The sequence below is a fragment of the Rattus norvegicus genome, chromosome 1 (genome assembly GCF_036323735.1).
Source record: "Rattus norvegicus strain BN/NHsdMcwi chromosome 1, GRCr8, whole genome shotgun sequence".
Lineage (NCBI taxonomy): Eukaryota > Metazoa > Chordata > Mammalia > Rodentia > Muridae > Rattus > Rattus norvegicus.
Window position 1 is genome coordinate 220,426,497 of NC_086019.1, and position 13,343 is coordinate 220,439,839.

The 13,343-nt window shown below is 36.9% G+C and overlaps 1 protein-coding gene across 1 annotated transcript; it reads right to left on the minus strand.

Moving 5' to 3' along the window:
- Positions 1–12,051: 12,051 nt before the first annotated feature.
- Positions 12,052–12,996, minus strand: Or9i14 (olfactory receptor family 9 subfamily I member 14). The gene has a single exon (NM_001001278.1). The coding sequence runs from the start codon at positions 12,994–12,996 to the stop codon at positions 12,052–12,054; it is 945 nt and encodes a 314-aa protein (NP_001001278.1).
- Between the last annotated feature and the right edge of the window lie 347 nt (positions 12,997–13,343).

Below are 13,343 nucleotides of genomic sequence, written 5' to 3' on the forward strand. Positions count from 1 at the left end.
CATTCATCCGTGTGGATGCTGAAGTGACCTGCTGTTTCAGACCCCTGTTTCCTGACACTGTCAAAAGAATTGCTTCCAGAATAGCTTCAGGAATTGCTGATAATTCCTGCTGAATTTGGTTCATCCAACCTTTCAGACACATCCAGTCAGAACTTCAGTCAAGCCCTAAGCCTATCTAAGCATACAGAGACTGAATACCAGATGCTAGAGCTAGATTTCTTTAATAATAATTATTATTATTATAAATTTTATTATTATTATTATTATTAATATTTCAAATGGTATTCCCCTTCCCAGTTACTCCTCCACAAACCCCTCATCCCATCTCACCACCACCCCTTTTCCTCTGTGAAAGTACTCCACCACCCATTCACCCACTCCTGCCCCATCCCTCTAGACTACATTGGGGCATCAAGCTTCCTTTCCCTCCCATTGATGTCAGATATGCCATCCTCTGCTACATATGTATCTGTAGTTATGGCTCCCTCCACATATACTCTTTGGTTGGTGGAATTTTTCCTGGGGCTAGAGAGATTACTCAATGGTTAAGAGCTGCATGCAGGCAAAATGCACTCTTGGAGCACTTGATAGTGCTGGTCACTGTCTGGTATATAAGGTATGAAAACTTTGCCTTTGCCACTGATTTTTAACACACTGCATGCTGTGAACTAATCTTGTCCTCCCCACCAAATACAGTGGCATTCAATAGATGATTCCTTATTAAATAGACTATCCTTAAGATTAAGCTAGGTTTACTAAGTCTAACCAAATTTTCTAATTTTTCTAACCATTTCCACCCCTTTAAAAATATCATCACTCCTATTCTGCAGGAAGAAGTTGTGGAAAGTTGTCATCCCAGTCCCTTGGGTTTGGTTGTCTAATTATGGTTATTTTATAAGTTATAAGTGGTTTATCATTTTAAAGGATAATTTGGAAATGCTCATAATTTTGAAGAGGGAGGAAATATATGGAATGAATTACTAAATTTATACTTAAGCAAAGCATTCTAAAGCCACAATCTTACATTGGTAGAAGTCTCTATAACAGATACAAGTTAAAATTATACAATAATTATAGATTGATGTAGATTTAATGTTTTCATTAGTATAAATTTCTTATCTTAATATAAAATTTAAATGATATTGTTACTTTTAGATAAGCATTGTGCCTATGCAACTCTTTAAAAATAAAAGGCTTAGACGTAGTTCTTCTAATAACTGCCACTATAAACTGTTTAGGATGATTAAATAAGGCAAAGTAAGGACCACATAGTAAACTCCTAAATATATTAGATTCTGTTCTAATTATATTAAGGGCTTTCTACAATATTCAAATAGAAATAGCTAAGAATCATCAAGGTTTAAAAGTTCAGATACACTGTATACAGATAGTCTTCAAAATGTCAGAAATTCACAGAATATGACTTTTAATATGAATTCATTATTCAAGATCATTTTACTAGAAACAAATCTGCTGCTGTCAATATCCTCTTAATAGTTCAAAGAAGAAATTGAGCATCCAAATTTCCATAGGGAGTTGATCTAGTTATGACCAGATAGCCACTGGACAAGAATTCATCTACAGACACGCAATGTAGGATAGTTGATAGCTTAGCTCTGCCAAAATAGAATAAACTAGTCCTTCATAGTTCCTGCCTCATTTAAGGTATGTCAGATGGTTCTGTGCCAGAAGGCTGAAGACAGATGCTACGACATTTTGAGGAATAAGAGACTGTTCAGGTAGTCAGATGTCTCTACAATTTAAGTGGTAGAAGATATGTTTTTGTGCTTTTTATATATTCATGTAATATTTCATTCGTTCTCAGATTTCTCATAGAGTTGAAGACTAATTATAGTTTTTGTGTTTTCTATACATTAATTCATTCTATACATTTAATTCATTCTCAGTTTTCTGACGGTTTTAAGACAAATTATAGTCTCATTATCAAACTTACATTGTTTAGCATTGAGGAAAATGATACAGATTTGAAAGTAGAGTTTTCAGGTGTTACTATGAGTTCACACATTCAACATATATGTTATGCCAAAAAACATATTAAGACAACATATATTTTCCTGATCTTGTTTGCATTATTGTATACCGAAAGAAATTTAAGGTTGTATTGTTAGATTATTTCACTATATTGTAATATACCATTTATTGAAAATGTGATGGTTCTTACAATTGTTTCTATTATGTAGAGATGGCTAATAATAACAAAAAGGACAATTCTTAAACAGAAAGGAGGATATAAAGTGGAAACTTCTAGTCCTTTGGAAAGTTAGTTAAATCAAATGCTGTTTTGCTGTGTTACACAGGTTAGAGGATATCTTGCTGAAGCAAGCAAGTGAAAGAGTGTTTTCCTCAAGGTTACACAGGTGAAAGGATGTTTGGATGTAGCAAACACATGAAAGGATTCTTGATGAAGGAGTCGAACTATGACACCACAGACTGTCCAGGACCAGCACTGAGTCTTGATTTGGTTTGCTCTACCTTGCTATTCTTTGCTAAATACACACATATATTGATTCACCTTATGTAGGATTACTGAGCTCAACTTGTGATAACTTGGACATTGAGAGAAACTCACGCAAGAACATCTCATGAGGTTCCTGCAAGAGGCTGGTTATTGAGTCTGGTAGTTTCTGGTGTCAGCTTGCTAAAAGGAATGAAGCATAGCAGCTGGTTTGTGCATTGGTGTCTGTCTGCCCAGAGGACTGGTCTGCAATTTCTAAGTCATATTTGGTCTTTGCTATGGGGCTGAACTGCTGCCCAAGAAGATCCAAGGTCACCTCCAAAGAACTATTACTAAATTGGTCCACTTCCTCCCTATCCTAATAACTTTTCTCTTCCACTATCACTACTGAGTGGTGAGATAGAAAAAAGGTTGAACCCTTATTAAAAGTAGGTTGCCTTATTGGAGGAAGTATGTCACCATGAAGGTGAGCATTGAGGTCTCATATGCTAAAGCTATACCCATGAGGGAACACAGTCTTCTTTTTATTAATTGGATATTTTCTTTATTTACATTTCAAATGATTTCCCCTTTCCAGGTTTTCCCCTGCCCCTGCTTCTATGAAGGAGCTCCACTAGCCACACACCTTCTCCCTCCCTCATCCCTGCCCCGGCATTCCCCTAATCTGGGGCATCCAGCCTTCACAGGACCAAGGTGGGAAAGATGACAAGGAGGGGAAGAGAGAAACATGATCAAGTATAAGGTGGAGGGAACAGGACTGAATCACTGAGGGCCAGCAGAAAGAATGGAAACAGGAAACCTCCAGAGGTAGGAAATGGGGGCCCCCTAGAATGTACCAGAGACCTGGGGTATGAAAGACTCTCAGGACTCAATCAGAGAGACCTTAGATGAAATGCTCTACAGTAGTTCCCTTGTAGTTCTCTACAAGTGAACTTGTAGAGTATTCCTCTGTAGAAAAACAGCACATCATATGGAAGGGTGGGGCTGGCATCCCACAGTCAAAAATTCTTAATGTGGAAAGACACACCAATACAATGTGAGGAGAAAATTATAGAAAATATGAGCAGAAACACAACATAAAAGAATGAAAACAATCCAATGGGGACAGTACTGCAATACTAATACAGAAGTTGGGCCAGCAAGATAGCTCAATGGATTAAGGAGATTGCTACAGAACATTACCTACCTAAATTCAATCTCCACAATCCACATGGGGGAAGGAAAGATCCATTTCCTTGCAAGTTGTCCTCTGACCTCAACAAATATTCCCAGCATGTGTTTGTCAATTCAAAATTCCTTTAGGAAACTTATAAGATCAAAACTCTGAAAAGACTATGTCTGATAATCATGGTTCTTAAAATTGAGAATTTTATTCTAATGGCATAGTAAATGTTTTAACACATTCCAAAAACTATTCAACATAAAGGAAAGTTATATAATCTAAATAAAAGAAGTATTTAGAACATCAAACAGATAAGACCATAAAAGAATAGAGATTTCTTATCATATAATAATTAAACTATTAAATAAACAGCAAAAGCAAGTATATTTTAAATGGAAAGAGAGAAATATCAAGTTACACATAAAGGTATGCTTATAAATTTCTCAGTAGAATCTTTAAATGCCAGAGCTTAGAATGATATATCTCAAGTTCTAAAAACCAACTGTCAAGCAAAACTATTACACCTAGCAAAGCAACATCATCATTAAAAAAGAAAAGAACAAAAAATAAGTCCAAGAAAAAAATGAGCTAAATGTGTTCATTACCACTAAGTTAGGTGTTCAAAATATTTGAAGGAAACCCTTGAGTAGAAGAAAAGAAATAAAAAATAAGAATCTCTGAGGCTATACGAAAGAAGAAACCACACTGAAGTAGTACCTATATTACAGAAATAAGAAAACACAGAGCTCTACAGAATCAATAAAATAACAGAAATTAATATATGTCTTCCTACAATAACTCTGAACATTAGTTTTCCTAATTCTCCAGTCAGGAAACACAAACTAGCAGATTGAATCAAAAAGCAGCAACCATCTTTTCATTATCTTTAGGGTTAAATGATGAAAAAAGTTGGACCAAGGAAATGAATTTAGGAGACAAGCAATAGTTGTTATTTTACTATCTGGCAAAATGGACTTCAAACAAAAATTCAGAAGAAATAAAAGAAATCATGTTCAGACCAATTAAGAGAACAACCCATGAAGAAGACATTTTAAGTTTAAATACATGCACACTGAATGTGGGTATACCCACACATAACACAAATACTACTTGTTTGTACATATTGTACAGTCACAATAATAGTAGTTGACTTCAAAACTCTACTTATACCAATTGATAGGTCAACACAGAAAAATATACAGAAATATCTTAATGAATTGACAAAGTATATCAAATGGACTTACATACCACTCCATTAAAACGCTACAGAATTCTGATTCCTCTCAGTGGACCATGGAGTGTTCTCTCAGTAGATGAACTATTAGGACCCAAAGACTGTCTGCTAAGGAGAGGAAAAATAGTGAAATATTTATTTGTATTCTGTGCAATAATCACAATTATGGTATAATCAAGTTATAAATCAGTAGCATAAAAGGCCACAGAGTATACAGAAGCTTATAAAAAAGCTGAAAAAGTTGTTGAAGAAAAAGTTGAAACTTGAAAAAATACTATGACTGCCTGAAAATACAACATATCAAACCCTACAAGGTAAAGTTAGAGCAGTAGACAAAAATATATAATCTCTAAGTATCTACAATGAGAGAGAAGGGGGTATCTCAAATAGCTACTTTTTTTCTGCTTTATTGTCACCTATGTATTGCTTTCATCATCAATATCACTTTATATTCTGAAATGATATCTGGTTCAGCCAAAGCTTGCTGAATGTTGAATCTCGAAGGAAAATGTTCTGAGTGATGAGTTTCTACAGCAACATTCTATGAAAATTAACCATATCTTAATGACCCTGACCAAGAGTTGGTTTTTAGTACATATGCAGGTCATTGGTTTAGTTATATTGCTCATTGTGTGGTTTGAGTTTTCATATGAAAATATCAAGCTATTTGTGTAGTTATTAAACCAATTTATACCCACCCTTGGAATATGAGGACATGATGATTTTTAATAAAGCCAGTCAGCAAATTGAAATTTTAAATGCAAATATCCTGTTATTGTGTAAATTAAGAATTTATTTGTAATTCAACTATACATTTATATATTCTGTGCCTGGATCAACTATTTTCCTATTCTGAGTCTCTTTTTCTTTCTGTGTTCAAAAAACCATTGCATTTTTTATTAGCTCTACATGAGCCAAGTTCTTAACATAAAATCAACCATCAGAAAGCTCAGTAGTCATCTATTTTAATTCCATGGTTATATCCTTGTGGAGGGAAAATAATTCATGATCTAAAAGGACAGTCAGATATAACAGTTCTATGTATGTAAAACAATATGCTCAGTAAGAAAGACATCTTTGGAGATGGAAAGATGGATCTGCAGTTAAGAGATGTCTGATCCTACAGAGGACTCAGGTTTACTTTCCAGCACCTGAAGGCAGCTCATAGCCATCTGTAATTCCAGTCGCAGGTGATGTGATGCCCTCTTTTGACATCCATGGGGTACTGCACACACCCAGGCATAGCCACATTCAGAGAAAACAGCCAAACACATGAAATAAAAACTAAAGCAAAAGAACATTTAAAGAAGTCATTCTTCATTTAACTTTATTTATGTGATATATGATAAATATATTTCCCCAAATAAGGATGAAAGTTTGATTTCTCAGTGGATAGAAATGAAATATGAATATAACGGGAAACAATAATCACTATTCCTTAATATCTCTCAACATCAATGGCCTCAACTCCCCAATAAAAAGACATAGATTAACAAACTGGATACGCAACGAGGACCCTGCATTCTGCTGCCTACAGGAAACACACCTCAGAGACAAAGACAGACATTACCTCAGAGTGAAAGGCTGGAAAACAATTTTCCAAGCAAATGGTCAGAAGAAGCAAGCTGGAGCAGCAATTCTAATATCAAATAAAATCAATTTTCAATTAAAAGTCATCAAAAAAGATAAGGAAGGACACTTCATATTCATCAAAGGAAAAATCCACCAAGATGAACTCTCAATCCTAAATATCTATGCCCCAAATACAAGGGCACCTACATACGTAAAAGAAACCTTACTAAAGCTCAAAACACACATTGCACCTCACACAATAATAGTGGGAGATTTCAACACCCCACTCTCATCAATGGACAGATCATGGAAACAGAAATTGAACAGAGATGTAGACAGACTAAGAGAAGTCATGAGCCAAATGGACTTAACGGATATTTATAGAACATTCTATCCTAAAGCAAAAGAATATACCTTCTTCTCAGCTCCTCATGGTACTTTCTCCAAAATTGACCATATAATTGGTCAAAAAAAGGGCCTCAACAGGTACAGAAAGATAGAAATAATCCCATGCGTGCTATGGGACCACCACGGCCTAAAACTGGTCTTCAATAACAATCAAGGAAGAATGCCCACATATACTTGGAAATTGAACAATGCTCTACTCAATGATAACCTGGTCAAGGAAGAAATAAAGAAAGAAATTAAAAACTTTTTAGAATTTAATGAAAATGAAGGTACAACATACCCAAACTTATGGGACACAATGAAAGCTGTGCTAAGAGGAAAACTCATAGCGCTGAGTGCCTGCAGAAAGAAACAGGAAAGAGCATATGTCAGCAGCTTGACAGCACACCTAAAAGCTCTAGAACAAAAAGAAGCAAATACACCCAGGAGGAGTAGAAGGCAGGAAATAATCAAACTCAGAGCAGAAATCAACCAAGTAGAAACAAAAAGCACCATAGAAAGAATCAACAGAACCAAAAGTTGGTTCTTTGAGAAAATCAACAAGATAGATAAACCCTTAGCCAGACTAACGAGAGGACACAGAGAGTGCGTCCAAATTAACAAAATCAGAAATGAAAAGGGAGACATAACAACAGATTCAGAGGAAATTCAAAAAATCATCAGATCTTACTATAAAAACCTATATTCAACAAAACTTGAAAATCTTCAGGAAATGGATAATTTCCTAGACAGATACCAGGTATCGAAGTTAAATGAGGAACAGATAAACCAGTTAAACAACCCCATAACTCCTAAGGAAATAGAAGCAGTCATTAAAGGTCTCCCAACCAAAAAGAGCCCAGGTCCAGACGGCTTTAGTGCAGAATTCTACCAAACCTTCATAGAAGACCTCATACCAATATTATCCAAACTATTCCACAAAATTGATACAGATGGATCACTACCGAATACCTTCTACGAAGCCACAATTACTCTTATACCTAAACCACACAAAGACACAACAGAGAAAGAGAACTTCAGACCAATTTCCCTTATGAATATCGATGCAAAAATACTCAACAAAATTCTGGCAAACCGAATCCAAGAGCACATCAAAACAATCATCCACCATGACCAAGTAGGCTTCATCCCAGGCATGCAGGGATGGTTTAATATACGGAAAACCATCAACGTGATCCATTATATAAACAAACTGAAAGAACAGAACCACATGATCATTTCATTAGACGCTGAGAAAGCATTTGACAAAATTCAACACCCCTTCATGATAAAAGTCCTGGAGAGAATAGGAATTCAAGGCCCATACCTGAACATAGTAAAAGCCATATACAGCAAACCAGTTGCTAACATTAAACTAAATGGAGAGAAACTCGAAGCAATCCCACTAAAATCAGGGACTAGACAAGGCTGCCCACTCTCTCCCTACTTATTCAATATAGTTCTTGAAGTTCTAGCCAGAACAATCAGACAACAAAAGGAGGTCAAGGGGATACAGATCAGAAAAGAAGAAGTCAAAATATCACTGTTTGCAGATGATATGATAGTGTATTTAAGTGATCCCAAAAGTTCCACCAGAGAACTACTAAAGCTGATAAACAACTTCAGCAAAGTGGCTGGGTATAAAATTAACTCAAATAAATCAGTAGCCTTCCTCTACACAAAAGAGAAACAAGCCGAGAAAGAAATTAGGGAAACGACACCCTTCATAATAGACCCAAATAATATAAAGTACCTCGGTGTGACTTTAACCAAGCAAGTAAAAGATCTGTACAATAAGAACTACAAGACACTGAAGAAGGAAATTGAAGAAGACCTCAGAAGATGGAAAGATCTCCCATGCTCATGGATTGGCAGGATTAATATAGTAAAAATGGCCATTTTACCAAAAGCAATCTACAGATTCAGTGCAATCCCCATCAAAATACCAATCCAATTCTTCAAAGAGTTAGACAGAACAATTTGCAAATTCATCTGGAATAACAAAAAACTCAGGATAGCTAAAGCTATCCTCAACAATAAAAGGACTTCAGGGGGAATCACTATCCCTGAACTCAAGCAGTATTACAGAGCAATAGTGATAAAAAACTGCATGGTATTGGTACAGAGACAGACAGATAGACCAATGGAATAGAATTGAAGACCCAGAAATGAACCCACACACCTATGGTCACTTGATTTTTGACAAAGGAGCCAAAACCATCAAATGGAAAAAAGATAGCATTTTCAGCAAATGGTGCTGGTTCAACTGGAGGTCAACATGTAGAAGAATGCAGATCGATCCATGCTTATCACCCTGTACAAAGCTGAAGTCCAAGTGGATCAAGGACCTCCACATCAAACCAGACACACTCAAACTAATAGAAGAAAAACTAGGGAAGCATCTGGAACACATGGGCACTGGAAAAAATTTCCTAAACAAAACACCAATGGCTTACGCTCTAAGATCAAGAATCGACAAATGGGATCTCATAAAACTACAAAGCTTCTGTAAGGCAAAGGACACGGTGGTTAGGACAAAACGGCAACCAACAGATTGGGAAAAGATCTTTACCAATCCTACAACAGATAGAGGCCTTATATCCAAAATATACAAAGAACTCAAGAAGTTAGACCGCAGGGAAACAAATAACCCTATTAAAAAATGGGGTTCAGAGCTAAACAAAGAATTCACAGCTGAGGAATGCCGAATGGCTGAGAAACACCTAAAGAAATGTTCAACATCTTTAGTCATAAGGGAAATGCAAATCAAAACAACCCTGAGATTTCACCTCACACCAGTGAAAATGGCTAAGGTCAAAAACTCAGGGGACAACAGATGCTGGCGAGGATGTGGAGGAAGAGGAACACTCCTCCATTGTTGGTGGGATTGCAAACTGGTACAACCATTCTGGAAATCAGTCTGGAGAATCCTCAGAAAATTGGACATTGAACTGCCTGAGGATCCAGCTATACCTCTCTTCGGCATATACCCAAAAGATGCCCCAACATATAAAAAAGACACGTGCTCCACTATGTTCATTGCAGCCTTATTTATAATAGCCAGAAGCTGGAAAGAACCCAGATGCCCTTCAACAGAGGAATGGATACAGAAAATGTGGTACATCTACACAGTGGAATATTACTCAGCTATCAAAAACAACGACTTTATGAAATTCGTAGGCAAATGGTTGGAACTGGAAAACATCATCCTGAGTGAGCTAACCCAATCACAGAAAGACATACATGGTATGCACTCATTGATAAGTGGCTATTAGCCCAAATGCTTGAATTACCCTAGATGCCTAGAGCAAATGAAACTCAAGACAGATGATCAAAATGTGAATGCTTCACTCCTTCTTTAAAAGGGGAACAAGAATACCCTTGGCAGGGAAGAGAGAGGCAAAGATTAAAACAGAGACTGAAGGAACACCCATTCACAGTCTGCCCCACATGTGGCCCATACATATATAGCCACCCAATTAGACAAGATGGATGAAGCAAAGAAGTGCAGACCGACAGGAGCCGGACGTAGATCGCTCCTAAGAGACACAGCCAGAATACAGCAAATACAGAGGCGAATGCCAGCAGCAAACCACTGAACTGAGAATAGGACCCCTGTTGAAGGAATCAGAGAAAGAACTGGAAGAGCTTGAAGGGGCTCGAGACTCCATATGTACAACAATGCCAAGCAACCAGAGCTTCCAGGGACTAAGCCCCTACCCAAAGACTATACATGGACTGACCCTGGACTCTGACCTCATAGGTAGCAATGCATATCCTAGTAAGAGCACCAGTGGAAGGGGAAGCCCTGGGTCCTGCTAAGACTGAACCCCCAGTGAACTAGACTGTTGGGGGGAGGGCGGCAATGGGGGGAGGGTTGGGAGGGGAACACCCATAAGGAAGGGGAGGGGGGAGGGGGATGTTTGCCGGGAAACCGGGAAAGGGAATAACACTTGAAATGTATATAAGAAATACTCAAGTTAATAAAAAAATAAAATAAAATAAAAAAAACAAAAAAAAGAAATGATTAATTCATCTCCTTCTGTTTACTGCCTTCTACCATCATTGTATTTGAATTTTTCAATGTCCATGAAATTATATGAAGAGTTTGGGTTGGTATTAGAATGTTAAAGAACACAAAAGAAGAGATAAATTTTTATTAACGCTTGACATGTGCTTGGAATTTTCTTGTCATCATATTCAATTATTATACTATATTTGAATTAGGAATTGCTGTATTTACTTTGGTCCTGAGGAAATAGAATTTACCCAAATTTTCACCCTGAACTAGAGGCAAAATAGGATTTATATTCAAAACACTTCATGATTTATCTAGTACTGTGCATTTTGAGTACTTGGAATCTAAAGAAAATGAGTACTTCATTATTAAATGGAAATTTCATGCTACATTTTCCTATCTGTCTTTTAAGTTACCATGATATGCACAAAAAACTCTGTTTGACAAAAAAAAATATATTTCAAATACAATTGTTGAAACCTCATCAGACGTTTGACCTGAAAATGAAGGAAACAAAGAACATCCTATGAAGTTTTGCAGACTAGTGTCAGAGTTGATATATTCACAGGTAATCAAATCAACAACAAAAACTCTCTGTGTCTGTACTCACTCACAATTCTAACCTTAAAAGACTCTACTTGAATGAGAATTTCCCAGGAAGTAAAAGATATGATGAGGAGAAGTGGCAATGCAATGCTCTTCTGAAGGAAGTATTGGCTATTTTAGACACCATTTGGGAACATAGGTAAGGTGGCCATGTTCATTACAACAGTAAAGAAAGCAGAAATCAGTCAGTTTGATAGGTCTTTTAATCTGGCCTCACCATTAAGAAATGCAAATCAATGATGAAGGAGGAAGACTTAATATTCCCTTTATACATGAAAAAAGAAAAGAATCAAATTAGCACAATTTACAGGAGTCCTAAAATGTAATATTTGACATATGAAGTACAATAATATATGTAGCAACAAGATGGAAATTGTACCAGAAATTAGAATACAAACAGAAGGTCTCTTAAATCTTCTCTACGCGGTTTTATTAGAGAGCTCTAGGAGACAGATTAAAAAAAAGTATAGGTCAGTTGCTGATTATAAATTGGTAGCTTTCTCTTTGTTCATGGGTAACTCATACATAGATTACTGGCATCTATTCTGATATTAATGATATGCATACCACACTGAAAAGGAGAGTTCATCTCAGTTTTATACATGCTGGGACACATGTAGCCTGTTACTGAGTTTTCTGAAGGCTGCTTTAACGTCTTTATTTCTCAAGCTGTAGATCAGAGGGTTCAACATGGGGATAATCACAGTATAGAAGACAGACACAACTTTATCTTCTTCTAGGGATGTCTCTGAACCACTTCTTATATACATGAAGGTGAGGGTCCCAAAAAAAAGAGCCACGGCAGTAAGGTGGGACACACATGTGGAGAATGTTTTACCTCTGCCTCCGGAAGACTTCATCATCGTGACTGTCTTGATGATGAGCAGGTAGGAAATGAGTATGACTAAAGCATTCACCAAGATGACAAAGTTCCCAAACAAAACAATTACAATCTCAGCATTTGTTGTGTCACTGCAGGCCAGTTTCAGCAAGGGTGGAAGGTCACAAAAGAAAAAGTTGATCTCATTGTCTTCACAGAACGAGAGAGAAAATGTACATGTAGTTCTTTGAATGGACCCAGATAATCCACATACATAGGCTCCCAGTACCAAACTCCAGCATTTTTTAGGACTCATGGCCACAGTGTAGAGCAGAGGGCTGCTAATAGCAACATACCGATCATAGGACATCACTGCCAACAGGAAACACTCAGTACTTGCACAGAAGGTGAAAAAGAAGAACTGGGCAGCACAATGACCATAGGAGATGACTGTTTTCTCTGTGGCCAGCATGGCCAGGATCTGAGGGGTGATGACACTGGTGTAGCAAGCATCCATTACAGAGAGATGGCTCAGGAAGAAGTACATTGGGGTCTGAAGTTGTGCATCCATCTGGATAAGAATGACCATGCCCAAGTTCCCCAAGATGGTGATCAGATAGAAGCAAAGAAAGACTAGGAAAAGAGGAATCTCCCACTCGGGATGGTCAGTAAAGCCCGTGAGAATAAATTCTGTTACTGTGGTGAGGCTTTTATTGTCCATATTCAGTGCAGACTGTTTACTCATTGGAAAATAAGAATGTATTGTAAAGATTCCAAAACAGAAGATCACTGTTTTTTCTCTCCAGTAGATGTTAAGTATGTTTTTCCTGTATATTTATATAAAGTCTTTTTTCAGGAATTGTTTAATCTGACTGATTTTCTTTAGACAATTCTGACATGCATGAGGTAGCTTTTCAGTTGCTATTTCTTGTTCAAATTAATTCTTGTTTGGAAATTTCTGTGAGGACAAGAAAGCTAATCCTCAGGTTTGCCTAAAACCAAGATGCACTTTTGTGCTTGTATTCCTATCCCATTGCAGGCAGGAATCTCTTTTGCTGCATACATATA

Bases quoted from the DNA above. Each gene is read 5' to 3' on its own strand.
- Or9i14 (NM_001001278.1), bottom strand. From the start codon at position 12,996: ATGGACAATAAAAGCCTCACCACAGTAACAGAATTTATTCTCACGGGC.